This window comes from Solanum pennellii, chromosome 4, assembly GCF_001406875.1.
Source record: "Solanum pennellii chromosome 4, SPENNV200".
NCBI lineage: Eukaryota > Viridiplantae > Streptophyta > Magnoliopsida > Solanales > Solanaceae > Solanum > Solanum pennellii.
The window spans coordinates 43,358,738-43,372,275 of NC_028640.1; the positions used below are offsets into that span (position 1 = coordinate 43,358,738).

The 13,538-nt window shown below is 32.2% G+C and overlaps 2 protein-coding genes and 1 long non-coding RNA gene across 4 annotated transcripts; 1 reads left to right on the plus strand and 2 right to left on the minus strand.

Moving 5' to 3' along the window:
- Positions 1–1,687: 1,687 nt before the first annotated feature.
- On the plus strand, positions 1,688–10,555 carry LOC114076785. Of its 2 annotated transcripts, XR_003577824.1 has the most exons (5): positions 1,688–2,007; positions 3,124–3,158; positions 9,454–9,528; positions 10,233–10,289; positions 10,372–10,555. It is a non-coding gene; the product is annotated as an uncharacterized LOC114076785 (long non-coding RNA). The 2 variants fall into 2 exon arrangements; XR_003577825.1 differs by lacking the exons at positions 9,454–9,528; positions 10,233–10,289; positions 10,372–10,555 and adding an exon at positions 4,000–4,165 and having other exon boundaries at positions 3,124–3,912.
- Positions 4,640–5,578, minus strand: LOC114076784. The gene is made up of 3 exons (XM_027916289.1): positions 5,356–5,578; positions 4,939–5,289; positions 4,640–4,859 (listed from the first exon to the last, which is right to left on the minus strand). The coding sequence occupies exons 1-3, from the start codon at positions 5,557–5,559 to the stop codon at positions 4,662–4,664; spliced, it is 753 nt and encodes a 250-aa protein (XP_027772090.1). The 5' UTR covers positions 5,560–5,578; the 3' UTR covers positions 4,640–4,661.
- On the minus strand, positions 5,562–7,989 carry LOC114076783. Its single transcript, XM_027916288.1, has 2 exons — positions 6,370–7,989; positions 5,562–6,273 (listed from the first exon to the last, which is right to left on the minus strand). Exons 1-2 carry the CDS (start codon positions 7,972–7,974, stop codon positions 5,584–5,586), a joined length of 2,295 nt encoding a protein of 764 aa, XP_027772089.1. The 5' UTR covers positions 7,975–7,989; the 3' UTR covers positions 5,562–5,583.
- Positions 10,556–13,538: the final 2,983 nt, after the last annotated feature.

Sequence of the window (13,538 nt, forward strand, 5' to 3'; positions counted from 1 at the left end):
ACGTTTAATGATGCAATCCTCACATCATTTATGAATTGAAAACGTCCAATCCCTTCCAGCGACACCTTACCATATACCCATTGTTCACTTCTTATATCATTAAGAAGCTTGCAACTTCAAAATCTATGAGTTAGTAAAGAATAAGAAAATAATTAAACTAAAATTCTGGTAAATACCTCAGTCAAAGATTTATTGAATCAGTGAAAGAGGATGAAGCCACCCTTTTTACAATCTCTTCAACCAAATTCCTATCAATTAAATAAAAATAATTAGGTAAATTTTTTGGTCTCTCATCTTTTTTAATTGAAAATAGATTTTTGGGTTCAAAGAAGTTTCTATTCAAAGTAAAAAATTATGTAAATTTTTTGATATTTTTCTTCTTAAATGATAGTAATAGGTAAAGAATAGTTTCATATTTGAAACCATTTCAAAGCAGTAATAGTGTAATGAAGAGTTGCAGAAGTTGTGACTTTTCATTTTGTTATACGAAAACGAAAATTCATTTCGCTATAAATGAATGATATTGAGAGTGCATTGAAAGTTGTTCCATAAATTAGATCAGTTCATTTAATGAAGTAGTTGTCTAGGTATTCGTTTCAAAAAGCTACTCTCTTATAGTTTCATTACATCGTATTTTTTAGTAAATGAATTATCTTCTAAGCTAATTTAGTGACAAATATTATTTGTGAAGTTTATTAATATACAACTCAACATATAAATATATTTTTAAACCCTACTAATTATTTTTAGGATGTGCTATCATTACAATTCCACAATCCACATTCAATGTACATCCATTTTGAATTAATGAAAATCATTAAGTTACAATATCTTATTTGATTTATGGGAAGAATAAAAAAATGACTTTTGGAACACATTAATAAATGTATAACGAATACATACATTTTGTCTTTGATGAAAGAGTATCATTAACTTCAAAGGCATAATTCGGTTTAATTTTTTAACAAGTAACAGGTGCCTTCTTTAACCTTTGAACCAATAACTTCATCTTTAAATAGAAAATTTGTAAAACATTATTCTGGAAATTGTGGCCTATCCTAGATTCGAATTGTGTCCTATAGACAATCGATTAACCCTAACTTATTCATGCTGCAATAGCATTCGTTCATATTGGCGAAGGAAAATGCATTTAGTCTATTTCATATCAGTTGTTTAATGAAAATCACTATGTAATATTATAAAATGAGATATTATCAATAAATATGGTCTAATGAATCCTAAAGTGTGAAGATAAATAGACGTAGGGTGACATGTACCGTAACTAATTGTTATTATCCATTTATAACTTGATCACGCATATATAATCACATTCAATTGACTTGTATTTGTGAGGGAGCATGACTCATATGTTACTATATAGTTTAGGTTTATTTTCTTCGTAATGATTGAAATTATAATAAGGGAGAAGGGACGGGGCTATACCCCGAACTTTAATAAATAGTAGGTACATGCCCTCTGTTGTACTTTGTGTCCACGTAAGTCCCTGGCGTCTAATTATAGGTACACATATATCCCTCTCACTAACGGACCCATAATTTTTTACACGTGTCTTTATCCTATTAAACTACCTATTTAACCAATTTTTTAACCCATAACCAACTATCCGCCCCATAACCCTATACCCACCCAATTTCTCTAAAAGAAATCCTGATTAAAACACCTATAAACAACATTTTCTTTAATTTTGGAGCATACAAATTAAATTTTTTTTATCACTTTTGTCTCTTTCTATCTATGTATGAAATTCGTTAATTTTCTTCATTGATTGTTCATATTTTCAAGAGTTGTTTGGTGTACCCATAAAGAAAAAGAATTTTTTTAAAAAAAATTGAAATTAAGAGAACCCCATGGATTTTCTGAGAATTACTTTTGTAATTTTCATTTGTGAAGTTCTTCTGAACATTCCTGCTATAATTGCAGCGGTGATATTGTTCATGATGATGCTTAGCTCCAAAGAATCCTAATTGTGAGAATGATTTTGTGCTGGTATACTATTTATATGAGTTTTTAATGTTCAATTTTTATTCGATCCAGTATATTTTAGGTGATTATCTTATTTGTGTTTCTTTCAACTTTGTGTGTTTTTGCTTTGTTGTGGTTAGAGTAGTGAAAATTTAGTTGTTAAAGGTGTTGGTTTTGGCTTGATGTTATGTTACTTTCAATTCTTAGCTAGGTTTTTAATTTTGTGTGTGTTTGCGTTGTTGTACTCGGGCTAGTGAAAATTTAGCTGTAAAAGGTGTTCTATTTAGCTTGATGCTATGGTATTCCGTTTTCTCGTCTTGATTTTCTTTGTTTTGTTAGTTTTTTTTTCATCGGAATTTTCTCTATTTCGTTTTGACAGAGGAATGTATTCTGTCGTATATAGAGGAAATTGGGTGGTATTGGGTTATGCGGTAGACAATTGGGTTATGGATTAAAAAAGGGGTTAAACAGGTTGTTTAATAGGACTAAGACACATGTAAAAAATTATGAATCCGTTAGTAAGAGGGGTATATGTGTATATATAATTGGACAGCACAGACTTATGTGGACACAAAGTATATCAGAGGGCAAATACGTACTATTTATTAAAGTTCAAAGGTAAGTTCGCCCTTTTTTCTTTATAATAATAAAAAATATTCAATCATAGTAGAAATATAAGTGAACCTTACAAAAAAAAACCTCTAAAGTTCATAGATTATGACATTAAATATAAATTTCTTGGGCAATGTGAAATGAAAAAATAATTATTACATAATGGACTTTTGAAAAGTGATTTGGTTTTAAAAATATTGTAAGTAATTTTACTTTTGAGAGTAATTTGAGTATAAAAAATTAATGAACTTACCCAAACACTCAATTTTTCATAGAAATTACAAAATTACCTCAAATTTGTTGCTCGTTCCATTTGGTGCCAAAATCCTGTCTTGCCAATTATATTTTCCGTTTGTTTTAATAATATAACATATTTAGATGCATGCTTCGTTCTAGAGCCTTGTGTATTCCATCTATTTTTGGGTATGTTGTGAGCTGTGAACAGTTGGGTACTTGAGAAGACTAGATGACTTCATTTTAGGACCTGTGTTGTGATTCTTGTATGTAACTTTGATGTGTTTTTTGCAGCTGCAGCTCGTCATCCAAAGAGGGTCATTTGAATGGTAATTATTCAAAGCAAACCATAATACTCTTCTTATAAGATGTAGTAGCTATACACAATTTCAAGCACGAATTTAATTGTAAAGTTTCTTTAGAAGCAGTGTGAAAAGACCAACTACTTTTTTTCTTCTTCTTTTCTGCACAATAATGAGTATTAGCTTTACCTGATGAACAAAAGTTTGGATGCCATTGTCTTGGGAAATGGAGTGCTGCAAGGGTTTTAGAGGTGTTGTATTCTGATATTACGATAATTATTGGATGACGTTTGGACTTTGGTGTCTCTCATGTTATTCTTTGGCATAATACATAGATTTGCCCTTAAACTTGGCTTCAAATTTTAAGTATGACCTCAAACTTTCACAGTGCACAAATAGGCACTTTAACTATCCTATTTTTTTATAAATACACACGCGAATCCTACATGGCAAAACGCGTGTTATGCACGTTTTCTGCGCGAGTTATGACTATTTTAAAGGCCCACAACGGTAAAAAAAAAGCAGAAATGACAAATATACCCTTAATGAATTCCCTTTATATATATCTTTATATTTCCAAATTAAAATTTACCTAAAATCTAATTTCTCTTTCCTCCTCTTTCAAATCAAATTTTTTTTTCCTCTTTAGAACGATTTGTGCTCATATTTTGTGTAAATGGCTTCTAATTTTTTTTGTCATTGTGGAAAAAGAGCTATAATGAAGATTTCTTGGTCTGCAAACAATCCAGGTCGTTGGTTTCTTGGATGTGAAGATGGTCGGGTATGGTTCCGTTTAAAACATATTTTTTGGTTTAAATTTTAGTTCTGAAGATTCAATTTTGATAGTGAATTTGTTCTTCTTAAACAGGTTGGTTGCAAGTTTTTTAGGTGGTGTGAACTTGATTATACTGAACACGCTAGAATTGCTATTTCGGGATTACAAAAGAGGATAAAAAAACATGATGAAGAAAAGGAAAAGATTAGGAGAAAATATCGACTTTTGCTGATCATTGTGATACTATCTTGGATTTATAGAGAGTTCTTTATGTAGTAAATGTTAGGCTGTTATGTATACTGGTTGAAAAAATTATGCCAGAATTGTTATGTATAGCTTTCTTTATGGGTTAGGGGCAATATGTATTTTAAGCAATCAAAGTAATGGATTGAAATGCACTATTTTAGAGTTTTAGAGTTGACAGTTTGTCTCCAACATTGGCTTCAATATTCATCACTTCTACAATCGAATAGCATTATTCACACACTTTCATACTACGTAAACACCTAACATCAAGGCAGCCTTAATATCAATCATAACAAACACCAAAAGGCTTCACAAAACACAACTTAATATTCATTAAACACAACTTAACAAACTCCAAATATTTGTCTATGCAAACATACATCAAAATAACCCAAAATACATCAAAATGATCAGTAATTGGAGTATGCCTTTACAAACAGTTACCAAAATAAACAAAAACAAAGACCTCCCAGATCAACATTTATACACATCAGTAAGACTTTGAGCTCTTATGGAACCCACTTTCCCTTGGATTTGCTTTGCACCTTTTTCTTTGACAATTGTTGAAGTTGATTTCCAGTCATTGCATCTTTTCCTTTCCATTTTAAACTAGGTGGCTTGAATCCAAGATCAACATTTGTTTGTGATGCATCTTTAAATGCCACCCCTGTTCCACTTGAGATAACTCTTTCACTTGATCTTCCTGGCTGCATAATTCATAGGGCATTATTTAGTATACCTAAATAAAAATGTAAGGAAATCAATTAAAGAAGGCAATATACATACGTTAATCACTTGTCTTCCAGATTGTATGTCTGTGTAAACACCAAATCCCACATCTCTTGTTCTTTTCCTTCCAACTGAAGCAGCTGGTTGCATTCCAACTAAAGAAGTTGGTGGCCTTCCAACTGAAGAAGGTGGTGGCATTCCAACTGAAGAAGATGATGTCCATGCAACTGAAGAAGATGATGCCCTTGCAGTTGACTGCTTCTTTTTCCTTCCTTTAACCTTTGAAGTATCTGCACATAAAGAAGAGGCATTTCCAGTGCTAGGCTGCCTCAATGGTGGTGGTGAAGGCTGCCTCACTGGTGGTTGTTGAAAGGGCCTTGCAGGCTGTTGTGTGGGTTGTTCAGAAGACTGTAAAGACACACAATTAGAAGTATAAAACTGATTACAATTTAAAAGAAAGACAAAAGTACTTACCACTGATATACAGGTTCTTTTGTTATGCCCAACTTGATGGCATTTGGAACATGACATCTTCACTCCATTCTTTGATGTTTTTCCCCACTTCTTTTTTCTTGGTTCATCTTTATCTTTTCTTCTACATCTACCTGGTCTTCCAGGCATTGGCTTCACTTCAGGAGGCTCAACTGGTGGGTTATTGGTGTCAGGCCACATTACCATATTGGAAATGGGTTGTAAAAAGTACTAATATGCACTTAGAAATGTATCTTTTTTGTACCAATGTTCCACATAATCTTCTGGTTCTTGCCCAATATGATATAAGGCACAAACTGCATGTTGGCAAGGTATGCCCCTCAACTGCCACAACCTACAGCTACATGTCTTTTTAGTCATGTCAAGTATGTGTCTATACTCTCCTTCTTGGATTTCAAATCCAATGTCATGATTCCAATTCACCTTTAGTGCCCTGCCAATCTCTTTATTTTCTTCTAAAATCAGTCTTGCCATAGGTGAAATGTCACTGATCCAAGTATCTGCAAACTTAATCATATCTCCATGCCTATCCATCATTTTATGCCTAATATCTTCAAGCATACTAATCACAGATTTGTGTCTAGGACCAACAATCCATGAGTTAAATGTTTCACACATATTATTTTCCACCACATCACACTTTGATCTTTCACTAAATAAAGCTCTACACCAATATTCTTTGTTATATCCAAGCAATGCCTCACATATTTTATGACCCAATTTCCCCATATATTCAAATTCATCTCTTAATTTAACCTCAAAACTAGCTTTGGAGCATCTCCAAAATGCTTTTCTCCTTTCCTCACCTCTCCATCTTTTTTGCCAGTTTGCCCAAATATGTCTTGCACACATTCTTCTTTCAGCATTAGGAAGTAAGACTTCCACTGCCACCTCAAGACCCTAAGAAATATAAAATCAAGACTAACTTACTTCACACACTAACAACAGACAGTGAAAACTTACAGTAACACAAAAAAAAAAAGGTAGAATGAATACCTTTTGCATGTCAGACATGATTGTTATGCCATTTCCATCACCAAGTTGCAAGTCTTCAATGAGATAGCTTAAGAACCAACTCCAAGAGTGTTTAGTTTCTTGATCAACCACAGCCCAAGCTATTGGATACATTTGATTGTTTCCATTTTTTCCAACAGCCACTAATAATTCTCCTCTACAAGCACCCTTCAAAAAGCATCCATCCAATCCTATAATCTTCCTGCAACCTTCTAGCCATCCATTTTTCAATGCAGCAAAACAGACATAAAAATATTTGAACAAGTGTAAGCCAGGGACTGTTTCATTATCAGTTCTTACCCAACAAGAACTCCCAGGATTTGTACTCTTAATTATATCAGCATAGTCTAACAACCTTGAAAACTCAAGTTTCCAATCACCCAAGAACTTGGCAATGACATTCATTTTTGCCCTGTAACATATTGATCTTCCTACTTTTAATCCCCATTCTTTTCTTTGTGTCTCTTGAAGCTTATGAACTCTCATGTCAGGCTGAGATATTATTCTATCCCTCATCTTCATTTCCACATATTTGGCTGTGCACAACCTGTTCTTATTCTTTGAAATACATCTATGAGCAGGATAGTATTTCTTTACAAAAAAATTTCCAGAATCTTTATCCAAGCTTGCAAAGATTTCCCATTTACACTTCCCTTCACATTTTACCCTAACTCTATGAGGTTCATTGGGTTTAAGCCTTAACTGAACCTTATGTTGAACAGCATAATCAGCAACAGCCTTTCTAAATTGAGTTGCACTCTCAAATATCATACCCAACTCAAAGAAAGAAATGGAAGAAGAAGAATCATACCTCAGTTTGTTGCTTTTTCTTCTTGAAGGTAAATCAACACCTGGTTGTGCTAAAACATCTAGCTCCTCATCACTATCTTCACTTGGTTCATCTGATGAATCAATAAACACTTCATCACCTCCCAATTTTCCATTATATTTGGCTGCCTTATTGTTGAAGATATTTTCAAATCCCTTATCTATGCCAACTTCTCCAAGCTCAACACTTTGATCCTTTAAGGGTTTTTTAGTTCTCTTTTTTTTCTTTACAGATTCATTCTTTTTGTCTTCGCTAAGTTTTTCTCTAAAAGCTATCAGTTCTTCATCAATTTCACTATCATCCTGATCTGGAACATCATCTAAGTCATCCTCTTCAAAGTCAAGAGAATCACCTTCTTCTAATGGTTGTTCAACTTCACCTACCCTGTGTGAAACCCTAGAGCAATTTCCCAATTCTTGATTATTTTTTTCAATAGAAAATTGTCCCAAAGTAGTGGACCCCCCTTCTTTATCAGTCACATGCTTCAAAAACAACTTAATAGATGACCCACTCCACAAATCTTTAACAAAGTTATATAGTTGGCTATCACTTTCTAACTTAACAAAATTATGGGTTATAGGGTCTTCAGTAAAAAAAGCATCAACTTCATCATACCCAATATCTTTTGCATACGATTTCAGTTCGGTCAAAGAGAAGTGGTCCTTATGTATGCTGAAAACGATGTTTCCCAATTTCGACACATATTGACCTTTATAAAAGCGACCTCCATGGTGAAAAATAGTTATAATATGACCCATATGGTTAAATCTGTAAGAAATTAACAATTTTACACTAATGGTGATAGAAAAATTCTACTTTGTAATCAAAGATAAACTTTCAAAAGAGCAAAATCGGGGCATACCTGAACTAAATCGAGGAAGATGAACAGATGAACATCAACTACAGTAGCAATCTTGAATGATTTTCGCCTTTGATTCCAAGATTTTGATTCCAAAATAACCTAGGGTTTTCGGTTTAGAACTGATATGAACAAACGGGTTAATTTTTTGAAGCTTGGATAATTCAACTTCTAGAAAGTTGCCTTCTAGAAAGGCAACGTTACACTCTATGTAAAATTAATTTTAATTTTTTTAACTTCTTAAATGACGTGTAAATTTTTTTAAAAAAATAATGACGTGTAAAATATTTAATTCGTTGGCAGTTAGTGAGTGGCTCAATAATACACGTGGGCGCGATTGTATTTCACGCTCTTTGGGTCCAAAAATCGCGTGTGTATTTATAAAAAAATAGGATAGTTAAAGTGCCTATTTGTGCACTGTGAAAGTTTGAGGTCATACTTAAAATTTGAAGCCAAGTTTAAGGGCAAATCTATGTATTATGCCTTATTCTTTTATTCCCATCTCTGTTGTAAAATTAAAACCCAATAACACAAGAAATATGGCAAATTATGACAAGAAATAAATGAAAGGTAAATTGTGAGTTATTTTTTGTATTTACAATGTCTTCTTTTGGCAATTTTTCAACTTTTTATCTTATACATTTGAATACATTTAGTCCATCCGTCCTATTTTACGAGGTATCTTTATTTTTATCTTATTCAAAAAAAATATGATTTTTTATAATTAGAAACAATAAAAGTTGAGAATATTCGTTTTGTCCTTTTTAACTACACAAATATATAAAATATTTTAGATCATAAGTAAAATAAGTTTTTTTTTCTAAACACCATGTCAAGTCAAATAATATCACAAAAAATAAAATAAAGAGAATCCATATTTTAGCTTTAAGTCCACAAAAATACTTTTTTCTTTCATATGAATTGAAACTGAGGAGTAATAATCAATAAATTAAACTCAAGACTTTAGTTTTTATTGCATGATGCAATGATTAAATGGAGTTGGGGATTTGTTATTATACCTCACTTTGTCCCCAAACTCAAGACTTAGTTTTTATTGCATGATGCAATGATTAAATGGAGTTGGGGATTTGTTATTATACCTCACTATGTCCCCAAACTCAAGACTTAGTTTTCTTTTTTATTTCTCCCACTTTGTCACCAAACCCTGTTTTCAAAGACTGAGAAAACTCAATTTACAGTTTCTGGTAATTTCTTTCTCAATATTCCTTTGCTGCTTCACTTGAATGATCATCCATCCTCACGCATGCTTGTTATGGCTAAATCCTCTATACAAGCATTGCATATGGATGAATTTGTCTTCTTTATGTATATTGCATGTAACACTTCTGATGACACAACTTCTTTTTTTCTCTTTAAGTTAAAAGTCAGATAAAGATATTCTGGAATTTCAACATGGTAAAGGGTTCAGAGGCTGCATCTCACTTTCAACACAGTAAGCACTCCAATTTTGACTCTGCTATTACTTAATTTGAGGCTTCATGGAATTGATTAGTTTTCAATTCAGAATTCTGTCAAGTTATTGTATATAAAACACAATTACTACTCAAGTTTGATTGTTTCAAAGCACATGCATCAAATTTTATGAGTTCTTTAATTGATGAAGATATAATACATAAACACACTTGAACTCTATTTTTTGAGCATGCAAATTTAGACACATCAACACTATAACAAAAACAACTTTTAACGGCAATAAATATTGACATTAATAAAGAGTGCTGAAGTCTTTACCGGCATTAGTTAAGTGTCATTAAAACCAATGTCGCTAAAGACTTTAGATACATATATAAAGAGTGTCAATTGCCGGTAAAAATACATATTTTTAACAAAAATTAAGAATTAATTGTCGCTAATGATTATTTTTGATGTAGTGCAACTTGTCACTATTGTGTGAGTGTTAGTTGAACACTCAACTTACAAAATGATTATCCAAACACCTCCATAAGGATTAGTTACCAGTTGAGTTTAGATCAAGTGGAGTGTCTAGTTGTGTACTACTTATATTACTTGCCGGCTGACGCCAAGTTTGAATGTCTATTCTTGATTATTCCGTTGCAGCATTATTGTCATGCAATCGAGAGAAACTTTATTGTTTTCTTTTGGGGTTTCATCAGTTCAATGTCTTTTTTCCCACAGATTATAGTTATTGGCTTCGACCAAGGAAGGGAAAGGAGATACTTAGTTCAGGAGCAGGTGATTAATCAAATATGTTCGAAAGGTTCTGTATCGTTGGGATTATTTTGTTCTGCTTTACTAATTAGGAGCAATTTCACAGTGAAAGGTACTTTCTTCGTCAACGGAAAATAGTTAAGGAAACGCTAATTAGCTTGGGTGCAGGTAATGACTTCAATTGTGATTTGCTTAATGAACCAAGTCAACTAGTATATTAGATTTTGTGCTTGATAATTATCTCAACATTGAGCTTGTTCCTAAGATTGAGTTATACATATTATCGTCTCTGTTGGATTATATTACTAAATCTGTTGAATGCCTTGAATCGGACCCGTTACAAACAGAAAGGACGGGGGTCTCGCTGTTAGGGCGTAGCTTAGCACTATATATAGACGCTATGGCAAACCCTATTCTGTAATTCTGTTCTTGCCTCTCCTTAATAAAACTGCTCTCCCTCTTCCCGTGGACGTAGTCAATTTATTGGTGAACCACGTAAATCTGTTGTCTTGTTTTTCGCGTTTATATTTTCTCGTATTATCTCGAATTCCGCATAACAATAAGTATTAAGAGCATCTAATAGAACTTTAGAGTATAAAACACATCACGAGTCTTGAAAAAATTGAAGTCAAGACTCGTAAATGTGAAAGTAGACAATTCACAACACCAAGTATTGTAATTTATTAATTTAGGCATTTTACACATTTTTATCATTTAATGTTATTTATGCAATATAACTGGTAGAAGTTGACATGCAATTCAACAGAACTCAGGCCAAACAAACAAGTTTTATGCCGAAAAGTTACGTATTGAGCTTTGTATCAGGATATACAATTAACCACATGATTGAGTTATAATAATTTATCTAATATCTTGAAAATGCTATTTATTTCATTTTAGTTGACAATAAAGTCATTATTTAGAAAGATCACTGTGTTAATATGTGTGTCCATTGTTTATATAGTAGCCGATTTTTATGTTTGGAGTTATTTAATTCATATACAAAAGATTAAAATTGTCGATTCTTTTAAGTTATAAATTAAATGTCACAATCAAAGATAAAGTTTTAAAAATATTTTGATGATTGTAGAACAATATTAAAATATAATTTTATCTTAATTATGAGAATGGTTAAATTCTAACTTCTTGTAACAGTACATTCTGCGTATTGAACGGACCAATAAAGAAGTTTGTTTATGTTTCGAATATTTATAAACAACTTCTCTAGTTCATTATGTGCATTATACTCTTAATAATGATATGATTATTATGATCTATGTAGCTTGATTTATTATTTTAATCTATTAAAAGGTGAGACTTTATTATGCGTCAATATATTTCTAATAGATTAGGTAATGACAAATCACATTAGTGAAATAGTAATTAGTTAATAGAATCATGTCTCATACTTGACATAGAAGACATCTGTTATGGATACTTATAAGTTTTCACACATGATAACCCTACATTTGGACTTTATATCTGCCATATGAAATATTTTAAGTATAATAATAAAGAATTAAATTAGTCAATGAATCAAATTATTTGAAAATTTTAGTTTAATTGATTGATTTCAGTATTTCTAACACGGGGAGTTAAATAAGATGTAATAATAGTTTTCAAAATTAAATCGAGGAGTGCAATTATAAATATTTAGTGTAATAATTTATAATTTATTGTAATGTGATTAATTTATTCGTAAGCAAATTAATATTATAATATGAAGCATCAATTAATAAGTTTATGGTCCCTACTATGCATCACTAATTCACCAGTTATAAAAAGAAGAAAAGAAGCGTTCCAAAATAAGAAGTAACTTTTACTATTCTTTTGCAAAGAATGAATTATTTAATTGAAATAATTTGTTGTAAAACTTAGAACAAAAGAGCAATATAAAGATGAAGACAAGAAGAATATTAGACAAAAGGATCAATATGAGATAACTTTATTTCTTTCAAGTGTTCACCAAATCTTAAAGTGTATACAATATGAACTATAACATAGAGTCATGCAAATGGTTAGTCATAAATATGAATATAATGGGGGAGATTATGGAAGTGAAAGGTGTTACGAACCGCAAGTACACCCTAGAAGTTGGGGCATTCTCGACTCAGAACACGGCGTACTTGACCTCTCGGAGGTCTTGTACATGCCCTTTGACATCGTTCATTGCATACATGTATGAAAAGTAGTGCTGAATTAAAGCTTTTCACATGAAATAGAAATTCTTAAAAATATCTCTTTTATAGAAAAACATGATTAAAGGCTAAGTGTCTCCATTTTAGATATACGAATATATTGAGACACGACCCATATTTTAGCGTATAGAAATAACTAAGTCTATTACAATACTTTGAATAAGGAAATCTAGACATCATGATGTACTCGAATCTAGTGAGTACATACTAAATCTTGCTTTAATGAAATACTAATTCAAGCTTCACTTCAAGACTCCTCTCAAATGGCACCTACACCTTTAAATATAGTTAAAATATATGGAATAAATACATTGCATGTACTAAGTATGGTGTAGTGCATAAAATCATGATAAAAAGACATTTGTATAGAACATGCTCTTTTGAGTAAAATTTCATACCATAAGAATAAGAATCACATATAACACCAACATCACATATATTACACAAGATCACTTCAAAACACATAAGCGTGAGACCCTCATACCAAAGGTGATTCTAAAGCTCACTTGAGCGACTTATGAAGCGATCGCCCATACAATCCCTTCACACACACCAAAGAGATCCTTTAGATTACCTAAGATAAGATTATTTCCATTTCATTTTTAGACTCCCTACCTAGAATTACTCTAAGACTCGCCTAAGTAAGACATGAAGAGACCGCCCATACACCCTGTCCAAGCCTACCTAAGCAATCCTCAAAGCTACTCTAGATAGATACCTTTTCATTTGCATTCCTTTACTTGTGTCATTATGTACATTAGACCATTTAAGAGACATTCAACAATTAATGACTTTCACATAATGGTCTAGGAGAAGACATGAGACTCACATATTAACATCTTCAAAGCCTAGTCGTGCAATGTCTAGATAACGTCCCATTCCACTACCTAAACTTTCTAGTAGTTATCCAACACTAGCATGTCTCACGCATGATGAAAATAGGCAATAACAATCATAGACCATATTAGCTAGGCATGGAATCTAGAGTCTAGCCTAATCCGATGGAGGGTGTTCTACTTTCCAAAGGGTAGAACTAGGACACATCCCATGTAAACACATGGTTAAGGAATATCGA

Coding starts and splice junctions, on each gene's coding strand:
- LOC114076784 (XM_027916289.1), bottom strand. CDS start 5,559: ATGGTAATGTGGCCTGACACCAATAACCCACCAGTTGAGCCTCCTGAA. Junction 5,290..5,355: donor AAAGAACCTGTATATCAGTG/GTAAGTACTTTT, acceptor GTGTCTTTACAG/TCTTCTGAACAACCCACACA. Junction 4,860..4,938: donor CTGGAAGACAAGTGATTAAC/GTATGTATATTG, acceptor TGAATTATGCAG/CCAGGAAGATCAAGTGAAAG.
- LOC114076783 (XM_027916288.1), bottom strand. CDS start 7,974: ATGGGTCATATTATAACTATTTTTCACCATGGAGGTCGCTTTTATAAA. Junction 6,274..6,369: donor TCATGTCTGACATGCAAAAG/GTATTCATTCTA, acceptor TATATTTCTTAG/GGTCTTGAGGTGGCAGTGGA.